The sequence below is a fragment of the Protomyctophum parallelum genome, assembly GCF_964188405.1.
Source record: "Protomyctophum parallelum genome assembly, chromosome: 8".
Classification (NCBI taxonomy): Eukaryota; Metazoa; Chordata; class Actinopteri; order Myctophiformes; family Myctophidae; genus Protomyctophum; species Protomyctophum parallelum.
The window spans coordinates 22,727,737-22,755,032 of NC_139703.1; the positions used below are offsets into that span (position 1 = coordinate 22,727,737).

General features: G+C 45.3%; 3 protein-coding genes across 3 annotated transcripts in view; 2 read left to right on the forward strand and 1 right to left on the reverse strand.

The window, feature by feature from the left end:
• ppfia4 (PTPRF interacting protein alpha 4) overlaps positions 1-27,296 on the forward strand; it is a gene marked incomplete at both ends in the record, with an annotated part of 396,281 nt that overhangs the window by 325,702 nt on the left and 43,283 nt on the right. The window contains one exon of the mRNA XM_083771752.1: positions 25,514-25,615. Coding sequence (XP_083627878.1) covers positions 25,514-25,615 — 102 coding nt within the window. The remainder of the gene's footprint in view (positions 1-25,513; positions 25,616-27,296) is intronic.
• On the reverse strand, positions 7,297-15,337 carry LOC310863438 (gap junction Cx32.2 protein-like). The gene is made up of 5 exons (XM_083771764.1): positions 15,307-15,337; positions 10,878-11,144; positions 10,112-10,223; positions 8,672-8,797; positions 7,297-7,722 (listed from the first exon to the last, which is right to left on the reverse strand). Exons 2-5 carry the CDS (start codon positions 11,102-11,104, stop codon positions 7,402-7,404), a joined length of 786 nt encoding a protein of 261 aa, XP_083627890.1. The 5' UTR covers positions 11,105-11,144; positions 15,307-15,337; the 3' UTR covers positions 7,297-7,401.
• On the forward strand, positions 18,681-21,868 carry LOC310863435 (gap junction Cx32.2 protein-like). The gene is made up of 4 exons (XM_083771760.1): positions 18,681-18,737; positions 19,611-19,921; positions 20,209-20,613; positions 21,100-21,868. Exons 1-4 carry the CDS (start codon positions 18,699-18,701, stop codon positions 21,323-21,325), a joined length of 981 nt encoding a protein of 326 aa, XP_083627886.1. The 5' UTR covers positions 18,681-18,698; the 3' UTR covers positions 21,326-21,868.

Below are 27,296 nucleotides of genomic sequence, written 5' to 3' on the forward strand. Positions count from 1 at the left end.
CGATCAGCACAAAATCTCTAACGACAATCCACTCAAATTGAGGAACAGAAAGTGGGGGGATTGTGGACCTCGCACTATACTGTGACTGTACGTTATACTAAAATAAACCATTCCTCTACTCACGACTCACAAATCCTGCACCCAACTCATTTCCATGGTGAATTATAACAATATATATATAACAGTATATAACAGTAAAATAAAACAAATTGGGAAGTATACAGTATAGATATAATGTTTACTTGATGAACCGATGACACATATTGTTATGGATACCATGATATTAAAAAAATTACACCATACAACCAAAACACCTGACCTGAGGTCAGAAATAATACATCCATTTGGGAGTCCTTGACATGAAAAGGTTTGAGAACGACCGTTCTACGACTATGAATGGATTACTTTTCTCTCCCTCTAAAGTTGACATCACTACAGAACGGATGAATCACAACAAACAAACACAAATTAATTGAAACTTAAAGGGCACAAAATGCTGGTGTAATTTGGTTCTCAAAAAACGTTTTTATTTCAAGGACCTCCCCACACTTTGGCATGCATATAACTGGGGGGCGACGGCACCCCCCGGGACCATTTGCATTTCATTTGTACCACTGTCAGAGTTACAGAACTGTATAAATGTTCTATAATGCGTATAGTCATATTTGAGAGTCGCTGTGCTTGAAACAAATTATTTAGGCTTATAGGGTTCCCACTTCGCAGATGATTACGGTATTAGAAAACAGACCAACGACTAACAACGTCTAGAACAAACGACAGGATTCTAAATAATGTCCTGTAAACCTGCATGGCGTCACCAGACTTTACAGCACGGACGAAAGTCTGGTAGGCTATTCGTTCCAAACTGCATGGCCCCATGTGAACCGGTTTAGTGTGTGTATGTGTGTGTGTGTGTGTGTGTGTGTGTGTGTGTGTGTGTGTGTGTGTGTGTGTGTGTGTGTGTGTGTGTGTGTGTGTGTGTGTGTGTGTGTGTGTGTGTGTGTGTGTGTGTGTGCGTGCGTGCGTTTTGAGACGTAAAGTGCCTGAGAGCATTCCTCCAGAAAGACGGAGCAGGGATCTCCAGGGCCGCAGCTGCAACGGACACAGACTAAATAATGTATCACTTTCTGACCTGAAAATGTTATACGCTCCGTGTGTGTCTTGACGTCTAAAACCACCTCAGCTCTAAAGCAGTGGTTCCCAAACGGGATCCCCAGGGAGCTCCCCAAATTATGTCTCCAACTCCAACAGCAAACAAACTGACAGTACAGTATCGGTGTGCATTAATGGCACTGCCCTCACAATACCATTCGTGCACGTCAGGCTATACGTAGGTGTGTGCACGTCAGGCTAGGTGTGTGTGTGTGTGTGTGTGTGTGTGTGTGTGTGTGTGTGTGTGTGTGTGTGTGTGTGTGTGTGTGTGTGTGTGTGTGTACGTCAGGCTAGGTGTGTGTGTGTACGTCAGGCTAGGTGTGTGTGTGTGTACACTGTGCACATCAGGCAAGGTGTGTGTGTGTGTGTGTGTGTACGTCAGGCTAGGTGTGTGTGTGTGTGTGTGTGTGTGTGTGTGTGTGTGTGTGTGTGTGTGTACGTCAGGCTAGGTGTGTGTGTGTACGTCAGGCTAGGCGTGTCTACGTCAGGCTAGGCGTGTGCACGTCAGGCTAGGTGTGTGTGTGTACGTCAGGCTAGGTGTGTGTGTGCACGTCAGGCTAGGTGTGTCTACGTCAGGCTAGGTGTGTGTGTGTACGTCAGGCTAGGTGTGTGTGTGTACGTCAGGCTAGGTGTGTGTGTGTACGTCAGGCTAGGTGTGTGTGTTCACGTCAGGCTAGGTGTGTGTGTGCGCGTCAGGCTAGGTGTGTGCACGTCAGGCTATAGGTGTGTGTGTGCACGTCAGGCTAGGTGTGTGCACGTCAGGCTAGGTGTGTGCACGTCAGGCTATAGGTGTGTGCACGTCAGGCTATAGGTGTGTGCACGTCAGGCTATAGGTGTGTGCACGTCAGGCTATAGGTGTGTGCACGTCAGGCTATAGGTGTGTGCACGTCAGGCTATAGGTGTGTGCACGTCAGGCTAGGTGTGTGCACGTCAGGCTATAGGTGTGTGCACGTCAGGCTATAGGTGTGTGCACGTCAGGCTATAGGTGTGTGCACGTCAGGCTAGGTGTGTGCACGTCAGGCTATAGGTGTGTGCACGTCAGGCTATAGGTGTGTGCACGTCAGGCTAGGTGTGTGCACGTCAGGCTAGGTGTGTGCACGTCAGGCTATAGGTGTGTGCACGTCAGGCTATAGGTGTGTGCACGTCAGGCTAGGTGTGTGCACGTCAGGCTATAGGTGTGTGCACGTCAGGCTATAGGTGTGTGCACGTCAGGCTATAGGTGTGTGTGTGCACGTCAGGCTAGGTGTGTGCACGTCAGGCTAGGTGTGTGTACGTCAGGCTAGGTGTGTGTGTGTGTGTGTGTGTGTGTGTGTGTGTGTGTGTGTGTGTGTGTGTGTATGTGTGTGTGTGTGTGCGCGTCTGCGTGCGTGCGTGCATGCGTGCGTGCGTGCGTGCGTGCGTGCGTGCGTGCGTGCGTCAGGCTATAGGTGTGTGCACATCTGTCCCCTTCTCTCTTCCCTACTCTCGTACACACACACACACACACTCTCTCCATCACCCTGTCTTCTTCCCGCCTTCCCGGTGTGTCTTTGAGTGGAGAGGAGTTACTGAGCTGTGATATCCCAGTGCCCCTGAGGATGGAGGACACACACACACACACACACACACACACACACACACACACACACAGGCGGACTACTTGGAAACTATCGCGTTTCATCATGTTTCATCAGCTCCTTTGAATTGAAACTGTTGCGACGCAATGCAGCTAGCTACTGTACATGCGCCGCTGTGCAACGGGACACATCAGAAACAGCTGCGACGAATGTTAAAAAAAGTTTTTTTGATCTACAAGCTCGTAGCGCGCCACCGAGTGGCGCGCTACGAGCTTGTAGATCTGCTATTTTTGAAAAGTCGAAGAGCGACTGACATAGAAGACATTTCTAGAATCTGATCTCAGGTCAGAATGGGTTAAAGGAGTAGTTCATCCAAAAAATGACATATATATATATATATATATATATATATATATACACAGTAAGGGATAATGTCTGCCTATATATAGGTGGTATTTGTGGGGAGATAATTCCACACACCCCCACAGGGAGTGCAGTGCCCGGTATCGAGTCGGTCGGACCCACGGTTGTCCAGAACCGCCTCTGCCCGGGCTCTGGACAGCCTCCCTGCCCAACAAGGGTCCATATAAGGCGCCGGCCTGTTCTGACATCACATGATCACAACACTCCATATTTGGGCATGCCTGACACAGAACTCCATATATAGGTCTAAAAGGACACAGCGAGACGGATCCAGAATTCACCATATATGGACATAAAAGGGACACAGTCAGATGGGTGGAACGGCTACTCTGACACGGGTACAAGGGGTATCGCATAGCCGGGTGGGGCATGGCACTCCAACTTCCATCGTTACCGACTCGGTGCAGTAGGCTACTGTACTGTACTGTACTGTACTGCACTGTAGGTTACTGTACTGTACTGTACTGTAGGCTACTGCACTGCACTGTACTGCACTCTACTGCCTGTACTGTACTGTAGGCTACTGCACTGTACTGTACTGTACTGTACTGTACTGTACTGTACTGTACTGTACTGTACTGTACTGTACTGTACTGTACTGTACTGTACTGTACTGTACTGTACTGTACTGTACTGTACTGTACTGTAGGCTACTGCACTGTACTGTACTGTACTGTAGGCTACTGCACTGTACTGTACTGTACTGTACTGTACTCTACTGCCTGTACTGTACTGTAGGCTACTGCACTGTACTGTACTGTACTCTACTGCCTGTACTGCACTGTATTGTACTGTACTGCCTGTACTGCACTGTACTGTACTGTACTGTACTGCACTCTACTGCCTGTACTGTACTGTAGGCTACTGCACTGTACTGTACTGTACTGTACTGTACTGTACTGTACTGTACTGTACTGTACTGTACTGTACTGTACTGTACTGTACTGTACTGTCTAGGCTACTGCACTGTACTGTACTGTACTGTACTCTACTGCCTGTACTGTCTAGGCTACTGCACTTCACTGTACTGTACTGTACTGCACTCTACTGCCTGTACTGTCTAGGCTACTGCACTGCACTGTACTGTACTGTACTGCACTCTACTGCCTGTACTGTCTAGGCTACTGCACGGCACTGTACTGTACTGTACTGCACTCTACTGCCTGTACTGTCTAGGCTACTGCACTGCACTGTACTGTACTGTACTGCACTCTACTGCCTGTACTGTCTAGGCTACTGCACTGCACTGTACTGTACTGTACTGCACTCTACTGCCTGTACTGTCTAGGCTACTGCACGGCACTGTACTGTACTGTACTCTACTGCCTGTACTGTCTAGGCTACTGCACTGCACTGTACTGTACTGTACTGCACTCTACTGCCTGTACTGTCTAGGCTACTGCACTGCACTGTACTGTACTGTACTGCACTCTACTGCCTGTACTGTCTAGGCTACTGCACGGCACTGTACTGTACTGTACTGTACTGCACTCTACTACCTGTACTGTCTAGGCTACTGCACTGCACTGTACTGTACTGTACTGCACTCTACTGCCTGTACTGTCTAGGCTACTGCACTGCACTGTACTGTACTGTACTGCACTCTACTGCCTGTATTGTCTAGGCTACTGCACTGCACTGTACTGTACTGTACTGTACTCTACTGCCTGTACTGTCTAGGCTACTGCACTGCACTGTACTGTACTGTACTGTACTGTACTCTACTGCCTGTACTGTCTAGGCTACTGCACTGCACTGTAGCCTAATGAGGTGGTTGAGTGGAAATCAGACTGACTTGGTCCCTTGACATTTCAACAGCATGAGTCACTGTGTGATAATCACATTGAGTCAGACAGCCAGCCCCGTGCTTTACACTCTACACTTCACGCCTTTGGTTTAGTGCTTTATTGGCGAGACGGCGTGAATCGTTTCATCAAACCCGCCCAACGCAGAACCAACACGGCTCCGAGCCAAGTATACTGAGCATGGCAGCATTCTAGTCTGTTAACCCAATAAGACCCGACCGAGGCCCCGTGCTATACGGATGCCTTCTAAATCGGTGCTTCTTGAACCTTTGTGTGCCTGCCCAAGGATGATATTATGTGATACGATGTGAATTCGATATGTGATATGATAGGAATTCATTTGGCTGCGGAACCCCCCATCTGAAAATATGTTGTGCCTGCAGGGGAGAAGTGTATAGAGCGTCGCAGTCCCTCCCCCTTTCAGAACAACGAGTGGCCCAGGAAATTAATCCCAATGCATTTTTCCCGGGGTGCGCCACACGTGAAAAGTGCAGTGCCCGGTATCGAGTCGGTCGGACCCACGGTTGTCCAGAAGCGCCTCTGCCCAGGCTCTGGACAGCCTCCCTGCCCAACAAGGGTCCATATATGGAGCCGGCCTGTTCTGACATCACATGATCACAACACTCCATATTTGGGCATGCCTGACACAGAACTCCATATATAGGACTAAAAGGACACAGCGAGACGGATCCGCACGCTTATCCGACATACCACAGGACCGACACGCTTATCCGACATACCACAGGACCGACACGCTTATCCGACATACCACAGGACCGACACGCTTATCCGACATACCACAGGACCGACACGCTTATCCGACATACCACAGGACCGACACGCTTATCCGACATACCACAGGACCGACACGCTTATCCGACATACCACAGGCCTGACATGCGGAAAAAACCATCGGATTAAGGTTTGGGCGAACATGCGTTAAGGTTGGCGAACATGTGTTAAGGTTGGCGAACATGCGCTGCTCAGTGCTTGCGGTTATGGGTTAGGTTAGGGTTTGAGGTAGGTTGTCGTCATCCGACCAATAGTATGTCGAAACTATAAAGTCTGGACCCTGTGCTGCTGGTTAAAACTCACCCGTGGTCTAATTTGTCCGACCTCCCGTTAGTCAGACGATTACTACACTATACCCCCAAACCCTATAACTTAACCCTATAACCTCACAGGAAGCCATGTGATTATTTTTAACCCGCAGCACGGATTACTTGTTGTAACCCGTCCCACCATGCATGGCGGGAGCCACGGGTGAAAGAAACCCAGAGCTCTTCAGACGGAGGTGATCATTTTATTTTTGTATTCATTTTGTATGATGAAATGGTAAAGTAGTCCGATTTCTTAGTTAGTTATGACATTGTGCATATAAGGAGTTGGCCTACTTAGTTTTACTTTTGGTAATTTAAGTACATTTTCCATACCAATACTATTGTACTTTTACCCAAGTCATTTTTTTTATTCCGGACTTTTACTTGTAACATAATATTTCTACATTGCCGTATTGATACTTTTACCGTGAGTACTTTTCCACCCCTGGGTATAAAGAGAGTGGGTAACAAGACTTAGGCAATAGTCTGAGGGAACGCAGGAAGCCTTCTGACCAAACAACTAACTAGGAAACAACGAACTGAACATACAGGGGAGTACAAATAGACATGGACAAACTATTCACAGATGAACTCAACGAGACAATCAACACATGGATATGCTGGAGGATTAACAGGAGACAGGTGATTGGCTGAGGGGACTGACAGGACAGGCGATTGGCTAGGAGAGTATAGCAGGTGGAAAACAAGACAAATCACTGGTTATAGCAACGAGAACAAGCAGGAAGCACGGGATCAATACTAGAAAATAAGAGGCCGACCGGGGGGGGGGGGGGGTCAACAAACCAAAATTACAAGACTAATACAGCAGTGGTTCCCAAACTGTGGCTCAGGACCGTCAGGGTGGTCCCCAGATGATTATAGCTTAATGTGCAAAATTGTTTTCCTCACTCAACAGTAAACAAACAACATACACTACAGTATAACCGCATAGTATTTTTCACAATGTAATGACTTTAAGACCTTTTTAATACCTCTAGAATATAAAAGAAGGACATTACTACGTCAAAATAATCAACAAACTGTATACAAATTGTCAAACATTGGCCAAATTGTCAACTATGACCTGAGACAGAGACAAAATAGTCAATCTGCTATAACCCATTCTGAACGGGAACCCATTTTGGTGTTAGCATCATGTCGTGCTTTAGCTATTGAAAAATAGCAGATCTACAAGCTCATAGCGCGCCACTGCGCTACGAGCTTGTAGGTCTGCTATTTTTGAAAAATCGAAGAACGACGGACATTTTTAGAATCTGATCTCAGGTCAGAACGGGTTAATCAGACCAGTGTGTGTCCAGTGGAAACCTCGTGTGAATCTGATCTCAGGTCAGGTTTTCAAGTCCCTCAACAGAACGTGGCTTTACTCAACGACTGCATCTCCGTGGCGGACAGTGGCGGCGGCAATGCGCCACCGTAGCTCCTCCTCCTCCTCCTCTTCTTCTCCGCCTGGCGGATCTTGGACGCCGTCAGGTACAACAGCTCGGCCACGTTGAGGAGCGCCGAGAAGGCCGACACGGCCAGCATGAACACGATGAACACGCTCTTCTCCGTGGGCCGCGGGATGAAGCAGTTGACCGGCGCGCGGCACGGGTAGCCCTCGTAGTTGATCCTGGCGGGCATGAGGATGAACCCGTAGAGGTAGTACTGGCCCACGATGAACGCCACCTGTAATGGAAAAAATATATATATCTTCCAAAGATGAAGTTTTGACCTCATCTTTAACACCCCTTTATACCCCAAGATGCTCTTCTATAGAACAGCATGCTATACACTAAGTGACAGTACAGTATTTCTGAGTGTCCGTACTATAAGACATGCAGGCTTGTTACACTCATGGACATCAATGGCATTGCTGGATCAGCCCAACAGAGAACAGTGTATAGTAGAAGTAGACTTTGGAACAGTTGTTGGAATGACTTGAGGGAGTTCCAGAGATAGTTAGGAACCAAAATGCATAACTCAGAGAGTTAAATGAACAGTGCAGTTTTACAAATTAAATCGGGGTCTCAGAGATAGAAATGCCATTAAATGTGGACTAATATGCATGTCAAACTGGGGGTCCTTGAAATTAAACGGGTTGAGAATCACTGCTATAGAGGCCGTAAAATAATATTCTCGTTGGCATATCTTTTCAAATGGGGGGTCCGCAGGCTGATTATTAGTGTCAATTTGGGGGTCTTTGACATGAGAAGGTTTGGGAACCAGTCAGTGTTGTTTTCGTCGACTAAAACTAAGACGAAAAATGTTCGTCGACTACCTTTTCCACTGAAGAAAAGCTCACAACGCGTCGCGCTGCGACGCGTTGTTAGCTTGTAGATCGGCTATTTTCAGCAAGTGTAAAATAAGTGTAAAATAAGTCATTATGACGGCAACAAGGCCCGCAAAAATACATTTTAGTCGACTAAATCACCTGTAGATTTAGTCGACTAAAATCTTATGACATTTAGTCGACTAAAACTAGACTAACACTAATACATTCCAGGTGACTAAAATGTGACTAAAACGAAATGAAAACTATTCAAAAGACTATGACTAAAACTAAAATCAAAATTTGCTGCCAAAAACGACAGTGGAAGCAGTGACACAGAGACATGAGTTTGTCATTCTAAAACACCTCCAGCAGGATCTTGAAGAGCAGCTGCAGCGTGTAGCTGACCAGCAGCGCTCCGCGGATCTCCACGCGACCGCGCTCGTCCATCACCGACCTGGGCGCCTTTTGGGCCACTCCGTCCCTCCGGACCTGAAAACCATATATGCAAATGTAATACACTTATAGGGCTATTTCTTTTTATCAAGACGCTCTTTATCGTCTATTATCGGCCTATTCGTCTTGGGTCGCGGACGTGGACACTTTTTTTTTTTTTTTTTGATCAAAGTTTTTTTTATTAATTTTCACACATGAAAATATTATACAACATTTTTCGAACTTTTTTTTGTTTTTTGGACGTGGACACATTTTAGTACATATTTCAGTCAGGACAAGAATGGATATAGTTATTGAATATAAGATGAGCGATATATTTATTATGGTTTGGCGATGTGTTGGATCTGCTTTTTATAGGTACTCAGATCAAGCACATCAGTCCCCGACCATAGGGACTCCCAATCCCCCCCGTACCTAAACAGTATATCGTAAAACGACCGGTGGTATAGCTTGGGTGGAGGAGGGTGAGCAGCAGGTTTGTATACGGCAGCGCGCTGATACAGCAGCAGCAAGCAAAGGAAGGAAGCAGGAGGGGGAACGCAAACCTCCGGTTAAAACCCATTCTGACCTGAGATCAGATTCATACGAGGTTTCCACTGGACACACACACTGGTCTGATGAACCCATTCTGACCTGAGATCAGATTATAAAAATGTCAGTAGTTCTTCGATTTTTCAAAAATAGCAGACCTACAAGCTCGTAGCGCGCCCACTCGGTGGCGCGCTATGAGCTTGTAGATCTGCTATTTTTCAATATCTAAAGAATTACATGATGCTAAGACCAAAATGGGTTCCCGTTGAGAATGGGTTAAAGTAGCCGGTATGAAGATGGAGTGAGTGTGTGATTGGCTGAGTGAACCATGTGAATGAGAGCGTGATGCTGAGGCGGCCCAATAATTAACGGCCGGCAGCACCTGTACTGAGGTTCCCTGGCTGAACTTGCTCTATGCATGTCTACGACAGGCACAAATGCTCTTTTTTTTTTGTTTCCTACATTTTCTTTACAATTAACATAAATTATATAAAAATAAATCATGAATTAAAAACTGACTCCTGTGCTGGCTACAGAACTCGCCTGTCGGCTCGTTCCTGCAGCAACACAGGCGTACCATTAACCCATTCTGAACGGGAACCCATTTTGGTGTTAGCATCATGTTATGCTTTAGCTATTGAAAAATAGCAGATCTACAAGCTCCTACGAGCTTGTAGGTCTGCTATTTTTGAAAAATCGAAGAACGACTGACATTTTTAGAATCTGATCTCAGGTCAGAATGGGTTAATCAGACCCAGTGTGTGTCCAGTGGAAACCTCGTATGAATCTGATCTCAGGTCAGAATGGGATAACAACAACCTTTTGCTCCAGCTTGCGTCGCAGCTTGTTCTCCCGGCGGATGACCAGCAGCACGTGGCCGAGGTAGACGAGGGTGGGCAGCGAGACGAAGAGGATCTGGAGCACCCAGAACCTACAGGGGAGAGGTCAGAACTATGGGGTCAGAAGTCAGAGGTCAGGAGAGGTCAGAACTATCACCTGGGGGGTGAGACCTTAGAGTATATATGAATAGAGAGACGGCACCCAGAGGAAACCCTGAGGCGAAATGGTACATAGTGGCCGAATTTGGTATTGCAGCGTGGGGCCCAAACACATGAACGCGTTGGCCAATCCCAGAATGCACTCTGTTCCTACCCGGAAAGAGGGTAGTGAAATCGACCTCATGCGCTTTAGAGCAACTTAATGCAAGTGGATGGGAGGAGAACTGGGGTGCCATCTCTATTCATATATATACTCTAAGGGTGAGCCATGGGGGAAAGAGGAGAGGTCAGAACCTGGGGAGAGGTCAGAACTGTTACCTGGGGTGTGCGACATGGGGAGAGGTCAGGAAAGAACTGTTACCTGGGGTGTGACATGGGGAGAGGTCAGGAAAGAACTGTTACCTGGGGTGTGACATGGGGAGAGGTCAGGAAAGAACTGTTACCTGGGGTGTGACATGGGGAGAGGTCTGAACTGTTACCTGGGGTGTGACATGGGGAGAGGTCTGAACTGTTACCTGGGGTGTGACATGGGGAGAGGTCTGAACTGTTACCTGGGGTGTGACATGGGGAGAGGTCTGAACTGTTACCTGGGGTGTGACATGGGGAAGGAGCGGTCGTAGACGGCGTGCCGGCAGCCCAGCGAGCGGGTGTTGCAGTCCATGTTGCCCTGCTCGTCGCCCCAGATCTTGTCGAGGCCCGCGGCCAGGGCGAAGAGGCGGAAGAGGAACAGGACGCTCATCCACACCTTGCCCACCACCGTGGAGTGAGACTGGACCTTGTCCAGCAGGGACGCCAGGAACGACCAGTCCCCCATGACGCTGATGGCAGGACGGGACCGATCCAATACGAAGTGGCTGAGGAGAAGGAGAGAAAGGACATTAACGACCAGTCCCCCATGACGCTGATGGCAGGACGGGACCGATCCAATACGAAGTGGCTGAGGAGAAGGAGAGAAAGGACATTAACGACCAGTCCCCCATGACGCTGATGGCAGGACGGGACCGATCCAATACGAAGTGGCTGAGGAGAAGGAGAGAAAGGACATTAACGACCAGTCCCCCATGACGCTGATGGCAGGACGGGACCGATCCAATACGCTGTGGCTGAAGAGAAGGAGAGAAAGGACATTAACGACCAGTCCCCCATGACGCTGATGGCAGGACGGGACCGATCCAATACGCTGTGGCTGAGGAGAAGGAGAGGAAGGACATTAACGACCAGTCCCCCATGACGCCGACACTGATGGCAGGACGGGACCGATCCAATACGCTGTGGCTGAGGAGAAGGAGAGAAAGGACATTAACGACCAGTCCCCCATGACGCTGATGGCAGGACGGGACCGATCCAATACGCTGTGGCTGAGGAGAAGGAGAGAAAGGACATTAACGACCAGTCCCCCATGACGCTGATGGCAGGACGGGACCGATCCAATACGCTGTGGCTGAGGAGAAGGAGAGAAAGGACATGAACGACCAGTCCCCCATGACGCTGATGGCAGGACGGGACCGATCCAATACGCTGTGGCTGAAGAGAAGGAGAGAAAGGACATTAACGACCAGTCCCCCATGACACCGACACTGATGGCAGGACGGGGACCGATCCAATACGCTGTGGCTGAGGAGAAGGAGAGAAAGGAACATTAACCCATTTTGACCTGAGATCAGATTCTAAAAAATGTCTTCTACATCCTGACAGCTTTCCGAAAAAGCTATGTTTCTATGTCAGTCGCTCTTCGATTTAAAAAATATATAGCAGACCTACAAGCTCGTAGCGCGCCACTCGGTGGCGCGCTACGAGCTTGTAGATCTGTGTGTCAGCTATATGAATGTGTGTGTCAGCTATATGAATGAATGGGGGGGTTCCGGGGAGAGATAATAAGAAGTATAGCTTCCTGCCTTCCATGACGTAATGAATATCACTGCGCTGGATTTCATTTTTTATAGAAGCTTACCGTATATTTTATGGTACTTAAATATGCAAATCATTCCTCCTATACATACAGTATATCAAGACAAAAACCTGAGAGAATATCTGTTTCCATTATAGGGACAGACTGAAAATAACTTTATACTTGACATTTAACCAACTTCTGGTGAGCTTGTGGCACGTTGTGAGCTTGTAGATCTGCTATTGTTGGTGAAGAGAGTCAGTGATGGTAAAATAACTTGTCAGTGCAACTCAGGTGTGTTTTACTATAAGTCTAAAGGGTCTAAGTGGTTAAACTGAAGTGGTATTCAAAATATTATCTGCAAAGGTATTGTAACGTGAGACACCCCTGGACTGGCGTCACAGCACCCTAGGGTTCCACGGCACACCATCTGTGGGGCGCAGAGCCATTTTTGTGGGTCGTATTTTTATTAATATTTTGAAATAATAATAATAATTTGTTTAAAAAAAATAATAATAATAATAATAACATATATATTTTTTAATAATAACATATAAATAAATGTAAAGACATTCCATGAATTCCACAAGTTTAACCATTAAGAAGTGAAAATAGCCAATCTACAAGCTCACAACGTGTTGCACAGCACCATGTGTGAGTTTGTAGATCTGCTATTTTTGTCATGGGTGGTATGGCCGACTTGGCACTGTAGCCAATAGAGTATAGCCTAGTGCTCATGTCATTTTAACACGCTTAAAAACGCTTAAAAACACAGGAAACATGACAATGAGAGAGCTTTACAACAGAAAGCCAACTATTAGCGGACTAACTATTACCCAGTGATGGGCAAGCTACTTGGAAAATGTAGTAAGCTACACTACCAGTTACTCTCTATTAAATATAGCTCAACTACAACGAAGCTATCCCCAGATAATTGTAGCAAGCTACACTATAAGCTACATGGCAAAAGTAGCTAGCTACATGGACACTACTTTTTTTTAAATATTTTTTATCAACTTCATGATCAAGTTTCCACCGAACAAATAGCCTAATAGGCAGGCAAAAATGCTGAGTTTGATTGTTTATTAAAAAACAAACTGGAAACAAGCCCTCTGTCTGGCTTTTGGTGTCAACTTTTTCACATTTACTTGTATTAATGTACCTTGCGGTGTCAGGAGCCAGCTGATTCATGTGTTCAGTGTTGGGAAAGTTCTTTTTTTTATTAACTATAGTTCAGTTCACAGTTAATTTTTTTAAAAGGAACTAATTCAGTTCATAATTCAACATTTTGAACTAAAGTTCATGGTTCCAAAAAATGAACAATTTTAGTTATTTTTTGTTCTTTTTTTTAAATTATTATTATTGCCACAGCCTAGCCATTTGCGCACCAGCTGAGACTAGCTGACCCAGGTCACTAGGTAAAACAGTGCCTCGGGGAGGCACTGTTTTACCGAATATTTGAGGATGGGATACTCAGATTGAGAGAATGCTGACAGGCACTTAAATGAGATGTTAATGTCCTGTAGGTAGACTTAGAAATAAAACTAGTGTTGACTAATCAATACAAGTGGCTCTTATTTTGATGGGGCAGTTTCTGCACAAGAAGTCTGTTTGACTTGTAAACAAGCTACGATGAATGAGCTGTCAAAGTACTATAGTCGCTAAACCACGTTAGCGATCAAATTTACAATATGAAAACTTTCACTTAGACAATAATGTAGGTTACACACACTGGAATTAAACATGGAACCTGCAGGCAGCATTAGGTGAGTAATTCACTGTGTTGTGCTAGAGATAAAAGCCAAAGGACAGCTGCTGCGTGGGATCCTCTTGCTGCTTAACAACATAACTGTCAGACTCTTATCTAAACCAACCAATCATGGATTTTTTCCCCCACAAAACTTTATTTAATAGTCAATTTGTAACGTGTAGCTTTTGTTGAAAGCTACGTCACTACTTGGGTCTAAAAATAGCTACACTACAAAAAACGCTACTTGGTTCAAAAGGAGTGAAGCTACCATCAAGCTACTGATAAATGTAGTTAAGCTATGTAGCTTCACTACTTGTAGCTAGCTACTGCCCAACACTGCTATTACCATTATAGCATTAGGCATTTGAACACTGATGCCTGCCAGTCACAATTTGGGAGAGGGAAAAGTCTTGGAAATGAGGGACTGTTCCACGCAGTCTAAGTCTGGACTAGCCTGGTTTAACCACCGATTTCAAAAGGGAGTGCATTGGTTAAAGGACCACTTCAACACTTTTCAACCTATCTTCATATAATAGGTCCTCACTAATACTCATGAGAAAAAAAAAATCTTTGCAGGACTAGAAAGCCTGCAGTTTTTATTAGCTTGTATTCCCCATCGATGATGTCACTGGAAGACGGTCTCTGAACTGCCCACAGCCCTCCTATGAGACACAGACCGAGTAGAAAAAAATTGCTCCATTTTTTCATGATTGTTAGTGAGGACCTATTATATGAAGATAGGTTGAAAAGTGGTGAAGTGGTCCTTTAAACCAGGCCAAAACATCTCTGGACCACCAAAAACTGTACATGATTTTTCTTTAAACAGCCGTGTAATAGCTAATCATCATTTATGCTCTTTCATATTTATATTCCTTATTCGTTCATAATCATATTCCTATTTATGCCCTGCTGTCATCATAGGCTATACTGATTTATATATTGTTTTTATCTACCAACTGCAGAAGCTTATATCATAATGGTACTTAAATATGCAAAAATGTATTCCTCATCAGTATATCAAGACAAAAACCTGAGAGAATATCCGTTTCCATTATAGGGAACAGACAACAAATAAAGCTCACCAAATGGTGGTCCAATGGTGGCTCAAATGCTCAAATACATAATTGAAAACCACTGATTTACAAGCTGTATTACACTAGGCTATTCAACAGTATTGCATGTACAGTATCTCATAAACCAACAAAGTCGAACATTTTGGAGTGCCGCTTTTTCCACTTTGAGTTAAGTTATTCTGTAAACTAAGCAGCCACTGCCTCAATCAAGTCAGTTCAAATCAGTTTCCGGACCTGCTTTTCTTTCTTTTCCAGTACTGTATATACAGAAGGAAGGCTATATATAAGTAAATGTCCGTACGTACCTCGGAGATGGAAGCTGACTCCTTCCAGCAGATCTTGCGTGGTGTTGTTAAACTTCTCTTTGTCCCGCTACACTTCCCTCTTTCACTCTCTTATGTCGTTGCTCAAGTTTGCTGGATCACCTCCCCACCCCCACACCCACCCCCACCCCAGATCTGGTTCAATCCGCCTATACTTTACTCACAGTGGTGTAAAGCAACTATACATGTACTCACGTGCTGTGCTCGTGAGCTTGCAGATCTGTTATTTAACTTAACTCTTACTCTACAAGCTCGTATAGCGCGCCACCGAGTGGTGCGCTATACGAGCTTGTAGGTCTGCTATTTTTGAAAAATCGTTAAAAGGTGGTGCAAATCTTTGAATATATATTTTCCGAGCGAACATTTTTAACTAAAATATTGGCTTCTGGGGGGTCCCTGGAACTACATATTTTGAGATGGGGGTCCAATAGAGATAATTCTGGGGGTCCACTGAGCACCACTGAGCACCACTGACATAGAAACATGGGTTTTTCAGAAAAATGTTAGGATTTAGAAGCCTTTTTCTTAATCGACCTCAGTCCAAAATGGGTTAAGGTCAAGTAGGCTGGCATGTCAGACATTGAGCACGTATACTGTAGGGCTGTGTGTTGCTGTACTGCAGCACGTAGAACTGTGGCTTCTTAGTACAGTTGTGAAGTTCCTTGTCATTTCCCCCCGTGTGGGTTTTGAGAATAAAACCTCTTAGAATATTCACTTCTCTGCCTGTGTCTGTTCGTTCTGCATTTTATTCGACCTACACCTCCGCGTCGAGGGGCCTCTGAACAACAGCGAGCGCGAAAAGCACTTATGTTGCTTAAGCTATTTCCCTATTTTTGTTGGCCTAGTTTCCTCCTTTTTTCCCTTCATTTTACTATTACATTTGTTTCCCCAGGAACCAAGCTTGCCGAACCAAAAACTGTTAATTTAGATAGTCGAAGTCGAAGATAGTCGATCCCGGTATATATAACTTCAGTTTATCCGCTTTTAAAACATCTTATGGAGCCCTCGTGTCGTCCGTCCGACTGACACTTAAGATATCTTCCCAAATCTTGCGAGGGTATATTGCTGGGCTAGAGAAACCTTCGATAACAAAGTAGATTTTCTCGACATTCTTACTTTGAACATCTTGGAAATATCATGTGCCTTTGCGACGATCGGGTCCAATATTTAGTTCAGTGACCAATGTGGGGCTAAAGAATGGTCCAGAAGCTGTGTTCACGTTGGAGTGAATATAGACTCCAACCTGCTCCCCGTCTCCTAAAATGGCGTGTGCCCATGTCACGCATGATGCGGGAAGTAAACCCGAGGTCGTGTGTCTTGTTATTTCCGTCTTGGGCCATACCCAATAAGACGTCACTTGGATAGGTTAACAACAGGCAAACGGAACACAGGTGACTGAGCCGTTACAATAACGAAGGGAGGTGAGACAAGGCAGGTAACAACAAACAAGGGCAGACAGGAAAGCACGGTGCATTAATACAAAATAAAAACAACAAACTACCAGAATACAACAATGTAACAGAACAAGAATACAAGTCCAAAACCTATTAAATAAACACATGCAAAGTCCAAGGGCAGAGGAGCGTGGAGTGTGGACTGTAACATGTGCATATGCAATTCATGAATTAGTTCAGTTTGGCAAACCGACTATATGACCCATGCCATATACATGTATGCACATTTCTCCTCATTGCGTTCAGTGTGTTGCTTTGAAAATGACCCGACGTGTTTTGACTGTATGAGCTGAAAACAAGTCAATTTCCGTTACGTGCAGCTGGAGTTCCATGAAAATTGCTGACCATTTGCACTTTGTATCAGTCAAGATGAGAAATCAACGCGTGAGAAAACAGAGGGAGTGACAGTAAGAGTGTGACTCAAGCAGAGCAAAGACCAAACCCAAAACCCCACGTCCCCAAGCAGAAACCTCTTATCTCCATATTCTAATGTTTTTCTCGTAAATTAACGCCACTAATTGATCAAATCAAACTTTATTCGTATAGCACATTTTCCAACGACCGAGGTCGAACCAAAGTGCTTCACATCACATAGCATAAAAACATACATCGAGGCAAAAGAAGAGGATATGAAGATAAATGAAAGCAAATAATAAAAATGTCAGAACAGAACAATATTATCAAAAACAAAAGGCAATTCCATAAGTGCATATTGGGAACATAGTGCATAGGTAGGCTATAAAGGCCACGGTAAACTTAATTAGGACACGCGATTGAAAATAAATGAGTCTTTAGCAAGGATTTAAAAGTTGCCAATGACCGAGCTGAGCGAACGTGAAACGGCAGGGAGTTCCAGAGACAGGGTCCGGCCACGGCCACTTTTTCAAAAGGTGAAAGCTAACAGTTTTCTGGACATATGAGGTTTCCCCCACGACAGAGACGATATGATATAAGGATGTCGGTTTTGGTTCCTTTGTCTCTCTGGAGAGTTCCAGTTCCTCGAAAACAGCACCGTTCCTCTTCCGTGGCCGAGCTCTATACTGACGACCATGTTCTGATTCCAAATCCCTGCCGGTGAGTGCCGTCTGCATTTATATTTATAAAGACAAGATTGTCCATATAATGTTGAATGACCTTAGAGTTTATACGTATGTAGTAATGTTTGTAATGTCGAATGACCTTAGAGTTTATATAACATGTTTGCTGCACTCCAACGCCAAGCATGCTATTTAGATATGATGTATTGTTTAGGTTTGGTCTTTAGCTAATATCCTATAGTTCATTTGTAGCACGTTTTCTTTGTAACTCTATTTTACATCATTATTTGTTTATGCCATTTCTTCAGATTTTGACTTTGTCATTGTGAACTTGATTATATTGCGCTGTTACAGCACTGGAAATGATTACCAGCAGTCACTTAAAACTTAAATATTTTTTCCCCTTTTAATCTACACGTATGTTATTATTATTATTATTTAATTGGTGCCCTTCAGGGGGTCCAGGGGGTGGGGGGGTCCAATAGCAAATGTGTATAGCATAAACTCGGTGTGAGCTTGTATATCTGCTATTTTCAAAACATCTTGACATTTTTTTGAATATTTTAACAAAACAAAACTTGTGTGGGGCGGCTTTTCAGATGGGGGTTCACTGGGCATACATGTTCGGGGTCCTTGTTTACCAGAATAATCTTTACCACCGCACCACCCAAGTGCTTCTTAAAAAAAAATATATATTAATTCCCTTGTTCTGGGATGTTTTCACTTGGTTTGTTTCAATGCTGCACTTTATTGTCAGTTGTTCTGGACTAGCACTTTTTGATGCTTTTAATTTAATGAAAAAACACAGACAGCAATGATACCCAGAAGTTACACTTGACTAAAGCCACCTTCTTTCCCAACAGACAGACAGACAACCACCATCATGGGTGACTGGTCGTATCTCTCCGCACTCCTGGACAAGGTATATGGAATGAACATCCAATTGCAATCAGCACTGCAGATGGCAGAGGATTGGGAGTGATCCCAATCTTCCGCCGTAGTCTGAAAACCCACCTCTTCAGACTCCATCTTAGCTTGCGTGCACCTATACTTGCCCTATAGCCTCGACGACCTCGCAGGCATAATATGCAAAGGCTAAACTTATGTAATTTAGATTTTAGGTAGACATAGCACTCTATATACTCATAGCTTCACTGTACAGATGTTCTACTGTTAGACAGATTCTAGGTTCTCCATCCATCCATCATCCATCCATCTTCAACCACTTACCGGTAGTCGGGTCGCAGGGGCAACAGCTCCACCAGAAGCCAAATTCCAATACCCCGCAAAATCTCGCTCACTCACACACGCTCACTCCAGCATGGCAGTGAAATTGGTGACCTGCCGAAATATGTGACCATCTTGTGGACTTCACATAACTTACATGGAGGTCTTTAAATACACACGTGTCCTGTATTGAACTATTGCTGATAAACAACGATTTATGCTCGGACAATGACGTCATGTGATGTCTACAGGATTGTCACATATTTCAACAGGTCACCAATTTCACCGCAACACACCGCTATGCTGGAGTGACCGAGTGTGTGTGAGTTAGTGAGTGGCTGAGATTTTGAGTATTGGAATTTGGCCAGAGAGCTCCAGACTTCCCTCTCCAGAGCAACATTAGTAACTTCCTCCTGGGGGATTCCCGAGGCGTTCCGAGGCGTAAATCCCTCGATCTGGTCCTTGGTCTGCCCCCCGGGTCTCCTCCCAGGTTCTTATATAGCTTAGGTTCTCAGCTTCCTTATGACTCATGACGACAATTTTTCTCTCACGTATTCGACGCATCAAGGTCCAGTCCCACTCCACGGTGGTGGGCAAGGTGTGGATGAGCGTGCTGTTCCTGTTCCGCATCCTGGTGCTGGGCGCGGCCGCCGACGGCGTGTGGGGCGACGAGCACGCGGAGTTCTCGTGCAACACGGCCGAGCCGGGCTGCGACCTGGCCTGCTACGACTGGATGTTCCCCGTGTCCCACGTGCGCTACTGGACACTGCAGGTCGTCTTCGTGTCCACGCCCACGCTCGTCTACCTCGGGCACGCCGTGCACGTGGTGCACCGGGAGAAGAGGCTGAGGGAGCGGCTGCAGCAGCAGCAGCAGCGTAGGTCTGTCTGGGCTAGACTGCCTGTCTAGATAGTAACTGTCCCAACCGTACCGGACCACTATTTGAGGACATTTAGCCTATCAGACACCAAAAGTTTGTCCACAATTCACACCATGCTGTATTGATTCCTCTTCTCCACAATCACGGGAGGCAAGTCTGCAAAAGGAGGACGTTTGTTGATTCATGCTTTTTTGCTTTTCTTTTCTTCTTCATTGCCCCTTTGCACTTTGAGCGGGTCAAGGTGCTATTATTATACAAATAAAGTTTATTGCTATTATGTATCATCAGCAGCCAGACGGACGGAGGAGTGGTCCTGAAGCGGCCCAGGTACACGGACGAGCGGGGCAAGGTGAAGATCAAAGGCGCTCTCCTGCGCAGCTACCTGCTCCAGCTGCTCGTCAAGGTCCTGCTGGAGGTGGGCTTCTCCGTGGGCCAGGTCTACCTCTACGGCCGCGGCGGAGACCCCTTCTCCTCGTCCGTCTTCATGGCCTCCGTCGTCCACTGCCGGCGGGAGCCCTGCCCGGAGCTGAGCGGCGTCGAGTGCTTCGTGTCCCGTCCCACGGAGAAGAGCGTCTTCGTCGTCTTCATGCTGGTGGTGTCGGGCGCGTCGGTGCTCCTCAACGTGCTGGAGGTGGTCTACCTGCTGTGCGGACGCAGGAGAGCCAACCGGAAGAAGAAGGACTTCGCGGCGAGGTTTGGAGATTTTTCGTTGTTAGTTTAGTTTTTAGTTCGTTTTGACTTTTTTGACTTGAATGTAGTTAGTTTGCTAGTTTTTCTTTAGTTATTTTTGTAACAACGCTTAGTTTTAGTTTAGTAGTTTTAGTTTTTTCATACTCTTTCTATTTTATCCACTTTTCAAGACAGTAATAACAAATGACTGAAAACTATATATTTTTAATCAATTCTCTTACAAAGATCCTGTATTTTCTTCCCTGTTTTTACGCGCCCTATGCTGTTTGCATCGATTGAATCATGATTTAACCCATTCTGGGCGTGAAGCCCTTTTGGTGTTAGCATTATGTTATGCTTTAGCTATTGAAAAAAGCTCATCGAAGAACGACTGACATAGAAACATAGCTTTGTCAGAAAACTGTCATTTTCTCAGTTCAAAATGGGTTAAATTGTCACCAGTTTGAATCGATGTTAATGGATTCACGATACATTTGCCTATACTTTCAGGGTTCAACAACAACAACAACACCCCAACATGGCGGTCAACACCTCGCAGCAGCTTCTGGCGTCCAGTCCTGAGTGGACGTCGGCCAGCGTGAATAACCGCCATGGAGGGTCAGGAGCAGGTGGAGCGTTGTCCATGCAGCCGCCATCGCATCTGCCTCGAGATCTATCAGACATCTGCAACGACGACACCTGCATCGACCTGGTCAATAAAGAGAAATGCACGTGAGAAAGAGGACACGATAGACAGCTAGCCTATAGGGCACAGCAGTGGCCGCCATTTTGTGGTTCCACTCAAGTTCACTCCATTACTTTTTTTCCCCCCTATGGAGATTTCCCACAAATATTTATTTTAATTATTGATACGCGTATATAGAATCAAGCCATACAGGATTTCTTTTTTTTTCTCCACAGAATTGAATGTTTAATGGACATGATTCACCAGATTGATTCTATAGGCTTGATTGATGTTAATATATTTGGAAATCTCTATGGGGAAAACTGACTGGAGTGAATTTGAGTATAGAACCACAAAATGGCTGCCACTGCTATTCCGTGTAAGGTGATTGTCATGATTGTGAGATTGTGACTTGAATGGACGATACATTTTCTCTCACGATTTAATTGTGTTTTCCGCCACTGAACCTGTACAAAATTAAATAAAAACTTTCCGTTTGGCTTTTTAGGCTTTGCGTACTTGGCTGATGAAGGTCAGAGTGACAGCATCGTTGTACTCTAAATACATTTTAAAATAAAGTTTTTTGTAAGTGAAGAGCGTGCGGGACTCCCTGTTTTGTCCAGGTCCTTCATGAACTAAAAGGTGCACATGGGTTAGATATGACAATTAACCTAAATACACAAATAAATCACTGTCACATTTAATCACTTTATATACTTAAATAATGAATGTAACATTTGCCGAAATAGCTGATCTACAAGCTTACAAAGCACCACAAAGTGATCCGTTGTAAGCTTGCAGAGCTGCTATTGGTGAGTGTATCCCTAACAATCACAATATCTGTAATAACTGTGACACACATTGACAGATACAGTATGTCGTGCTCTATGCTGCCGATGAGCTTACAATAAAATACACGATCTACAACATATATGTCAAACTCAAGGCCCGGGGGCCAAATCAGGCCCGTGAATGAATTATCTTTGGCCCGCGGGATGATATTTAATTAGTATTAGAACTGGACCTCTGGTATACTGCACGGACCACCATGATACTACAAGTCCTGCTTTGTGAGGATCATAGAACAGGAAACTGAGCTTAATAATAATGCATTTTCAGTTTTAAATGCATTTACTTTCTTGCTTATTTGCCTGGGACGTCCTCCTGACCGCGGTGCCAGTGTGTTGAAACCATAGACTGTAAAAAATATGGACAAAGCGTTCGCCGGGTCTAACATGGACGTAAAATGAAGCCTGTTATTCCTGCACTGTAAATCGCCATCTTTCTAGATCCGTTTGGTACCAGCTGGCCATTGGCTGGCTCCGTTTTGGACCAGCTGGCCATTGGCTGCCCAGACAACGAGGCAGGACTTCCCCCCTTCTTCTCCGTTGGTTTTTATTTTGACTCGAGTGGGAGGGGAATCCCGATCATAGACTGTAACGGTAGCCACGCCCCTCAGAACATACGCGATGTTTTTTTTTCTTTATGGTCATTTTTTTAATTAATGGGACCATAATTTTCCAAAAAGAATATTATGACATTAGAAATGAGACTTTAAACTAGTGACTGGAAGAAGAAAGTATTCATGACCATGTTTATTAAGGTAATACAGTCTAGGTGAAGTTGGGCCAAAATACATGGGCCTCTATGGAGCTATGGGGCTTTTTGGGTCCAGTCCAGCGCCACAACAGGCCATTATATGAACTACCGATTTCAAATGAGGCTTCACGAAATATCTGGCTGACTGCCCCCCTGGTTGAAACACAGTCCGGCCCTCGACTTCTACCAATTTCTTTATTTTGGCCCACTGTGTATTTGAGTTTGACATCCCTGATCTACAAGCTCACATCTCAGTGGCTTTGTGGTTAGTGTCTCCGCCCCTGAGACTGGGAGGTTGGGGTTCAATCCCTGGCCCGAGTCATACCAAAGACTGGGAAAAATGGGACCCAGTGCCTCCCTGCTTGACACTCAGCATCAAGGGATGGATTGGGGGTAAGTCCCTGCGACATACTAGCGCCATGTCCAGGGGGTGTACTTGTACATCAAGCTGCCTCACGCTAAAGAAACAGGAGATAGGCTCCTGGCCTCATGGCTCGGCAAGGCTGCTACAAGCTCACAACAATGCGTCGCATTGTGGGCTTGCGGATTGGCTATTTCCGGTGCGTAGCACTGGCCGTGGAACCAAGTTTCTTGATTGATTGAAATTTGTATTCACAGTTTATAAATAGAATGGGTACAGATCAAAAGAAAGTACAGGTCAATACAGTGTTAGTGTTTTGATGTAAGATAAGGCATAGCTCTCTTTTTTCAAATGTATCGGGAATCCTCGCCTTAAAACACACTCGCCCTCCTCCCCCCAGGATCACATTAGATGATTGACACAGGGGTGAAAAATGGGTTACAAAATCGTGGGATAAAAAATATATAAAAAAAAAAGGAATACCAGCCATACCAACCAGCCTAACCCTAACCCAGGTGACTGTTTTCAGGTGAGCTTTCCAGTATTCCGTTCAAATGGGACCCTGTGTTATATTTTATTGTCACAATGAAGTTGTATAATTGCATTGGATATATAATAATAATGTAAACTGTATTTCCTTTGTGGCCAATTATTGTCTGGGTGTATTAAATGCTATGGACTGGAGAGACTGAAGTGGAAGTTTGTTTAAAAAAGAAATAGTATACATGTTATGGAAATCACTGCATGATAACTCACTGAAACTCAGCTTAAAACTCAGCCCGTGTTAATCAGTTGTTGTTTTAATTTGCACTTGTATTGACTTCTTCAAGTTCATAAACACTACAAAATGTATATATACACAGTACGTTATTATTACATATACATTTTAAACAACATTTTATGTTGATTAAGACAAATACAAAATGCATAATCATGATTATATCAACCTTCTCACATCTCGTATATATTACAACATGCATGAATAATGGATACTGTCATCATCAGATCATGATCCAGAAAAGATTAATCACCTTAAAGTTTTGTGTTTATTATTCACACTCACATGTTCGGAGGAGGGGGGGCGGGATGGTGATGTTTCTCATCACGGCATGTACTGGGGGGCTGTCAGCTGGGAGTGTTGGGAGTAGGACGAACTACGAAGGTAATGGGGTTGCGTCCTCCCCGTGGGGGGTTTCTCACTGGCTGCTGAGTCAGTGGATACAACAGTATGTCCTCCCGTTGGATAACCTCGCTTCCAAAAGTGCTGTGTGAACCGGTCTGGAGCGGTTACGTCATGTTGTAGTATTGTAGTCTTGTAGTCATCAGGCAGGTACAATCACTGGCTGGCTGCTGAGTCAGTGGATACAGCAGTATGTCCTCCCGTTGGGGGCTCCTCACTCACTGGCTGCTGAGTCAGTGGATACAGCAGTATGTCCTCCCGGTGGGGGCTCCTCACTCACTGGCTGCTGAGTCAGTGGATACAGCAGTATGTCCTCCCGGTGGGGGCTCCTCACTCACTGGCTGCTGAGTCAGTGGATACAGCAGTATGTCCTCCCGTTGGGGGCTCCTCACTCACTGGCTGCTGAGTCAGTGGATACACCAGTGTGTCCTCCCGGTGGGGGCTCCTCACTGGCTGCTGAGTCAGTGGATACAGCAGTATGTCCTCCCGGTGGGGGCTCCTCACTGGCTGCTGAGTCAGTGGATACAACAGCAGCGACAGAACACATAAAATGTGTACGGGGATGATGAGTAAAAGTTTGACTTGTACTTTGAAGCTTTCAGGACATTACATGTGTATACTGTATATGTTTGCTCAAATGGAGAGAGAAAACCAGGTAGGAAGAAAGCACCGGAGCAACAAGGCAGGAATGACCACTTTTCATTGTTAACTCCATCTTCTTCGTCAGGTCTGACTCTGTGTTTACGAAACGTACTGTATAGTACTCGATAGACGGGGTCGAGTCCGAGTTCAGACCGTGTGTGGGAGGTGGTCGAGTCTGAGTTTAGACTGTGTGTGGGAGGTGGTCGAGTCTGAGTTTAGACCACGTGTGGGAGGTGGTCGAGTCTGAGTTTAGACCGCGTGTGGGAGGGGGTCGAGTCTGAGTTTAGACCGCGTGTGGGAGGTGGTCGAGTCTGAGTTTAGACCGCGTGTGTGGGAGGTGGTCGAGTCTGAGTGGAGAAAACACTGCGAGAGCAGGCAGGCACGTCGTCATGCTACACCGTTACTTAACAAGAACGCACTGTGTGTTTGTGTTTGTGTTCGTGTGTGCGCGCTGCAGGAGTTGAACACAGTGACCAAGGAGCTGAACGTGTGTCGGGAGCAGCTCCTGGAGAAGGAGGAGGAGATCTCTGAGCTGAAGGCCGAGAGGAACAACACCAGGGTATGATACCATGATATAGCATACTGTACATTAAATTACCCTATGATACCATATACTGTACCTTGAATTACCCTATGATACCATATACTTTAACTTAAATGACCCTAACCCTCTGATACCATGATACTGCAGGGGGTTTTCAATAGGTGGTTTGTGGACCACTGGTGGTCCGTGAACGTATTGCATGAGGTCTCGGACTATATGCAGGATTTGTTGATTTGATTTTCTTTCCACTAGTTGAGAAACATGCCGTGAACTGAATGACCTGGTTGACCTATAGCCGACCATCCATAGTCATTTGCTGACAAGTTGAAGGTCAAGAAATTAAAAAGAAAGGGGAGTTAGAATCTCAAGAGGGGGGGGAATTAAGTGCACCGGATTGTCTGGTTGAGTCATTATTATTAGGACATTATTAGTTGTCATTCGGACCATTGGTTGAGAAACAGTGGGATGCACAGCAAGTGTTACAAAAGCACTAATGGTAGCCCTGTGTGTCCCCATATGCCCACCCATCACAACAGTGGTCCCCAGGTTGATGCTATAAGTCAGGGTGGTGGTCCCTGGTTCACGATCATTGAAAACCCCCTGCCATATATACATTACTGTATGTGGGGGACATGTGTGTCTCTGTCTCTATAGGCTCTAGAATCTGATCTCAGGTCAGAATGGGTTAATCAGACCAGTATGTGTCCAGTGGAAACCTCGTATGAATCTGATCTCAGGTCAGAATGGGTTAATGATATGTCTCTGTCTCTCTCTGGCTCCGTCTCTGTCTCACTCTGACCCCCTTTTCCACCAGTTGGTTCCCAATGGGAACCACTTCAGTTCTTTTTGGTTCTCAGTCCATGAGCCAGAGCTCCAAAATTGGTGGGGAAAAACTAGACCAATATTTCATTGTTTATAGGATCAATACAAGTAAATTAATACATGATAACCCTTCCACAGTAGTAGCTTTGTCATATTTTCGATTATTTTGCATATTTTCCTATACATAATGCCCCATTTGCATATTCAAAAATGTAAAAGTTGTAATACAAGAAATCATTGTCTTCGTGTAAGTACTCAATTGGGGAAGTTTCATGGTGATAACAATCTAGGTATGGTTTTGCCCACTCAATTCATAATTAACGTTCCAATTTTGGAGCCCTGGCTCATGGACTATATATAAGAACCGGTTCCCATTGGGAACCAACCGGTGGAAAAGGGGCCTCAGTGTCTTATTTGTTTAGCGTTTGAACACTGAAATCATCAGGGTTCAACTCTGTCGCTCCGCCTCATCCCCACATACTGTAGGTATAGCTTTGTGCGATGTATTGTCCATAATTATTCTATTCATATGTAAATATGACATAATATTCCCGCTGGCGTTCAACACCTGATGCATAACGAGCTCTCTGAAACCCGTCAGAACAGTTTACACAATTTCTCACAAAACTCCTCGGATGTCACCGTGAAGGTTGCCATGGGAATGAATGTGTGTGTGAATGCATACATGCATGCGTAATTGCGTATGTATGTGAATGTGTGCGTGTGTGTGAGTGTGTGAATGTGTGACGACATGCTTAATTATTTCAGTGCAATGGTCTGAGTCTCCTCAAACTATACTGTCTGGGTTTTGTGCGTGCGTGCGCGCGTGCATGCCACACCATACACAGCTGCTGCTGGAACATCTGCACTCATG

Excerpts from the sequence above, each read along its gene's own strand:
- LOC310863438 (XM_083771764.1), bottom strand. The coding sequence starts at position 11,104 with ATGGGGGACTGGTCGTTCCTGGCGTCCCTGCTGGACAAGGTCCAGTCT. Across the intron at positions 8,798-10,111 it reads GACGCAAGCTGGAGCAAAAG|GTCCGGAGGGACGGAGTGGC; the intron begins GTTGTTGTTATC and ends TATGGTTTTCAG. Across the intron at positions 7,723-8,671 it reads TCTTCAAGATCCTGCTGGAG|GTGGCGTTCATCGTGGGCCA; the intron begins GTGTTTTAGAAT and ends TTTCCATTACAG.
- LOC310863435 (XM_083771760.1), top strand. The coding sequence starts at position 18,699 with ATGGGTGACTGGTCGTATCTCTCCGCACTCCTGGACAAG. Across the intron at positions 18,738-19,610 it reads TCTCCGCACTCCTGGACAAG|GTCCAGTCCCACTCCACGGT; the intron begins GTATATGGAATG and ends CGACGCATCAAG. Across the intron at positions 19,922-20,208 it reads CAGCAGCAGCAGCAGCGTAG|CAGCCAGACGGACGGAGGAG; the intron begins GTCTGTCTGGGC and ends ATGTATCATCAG.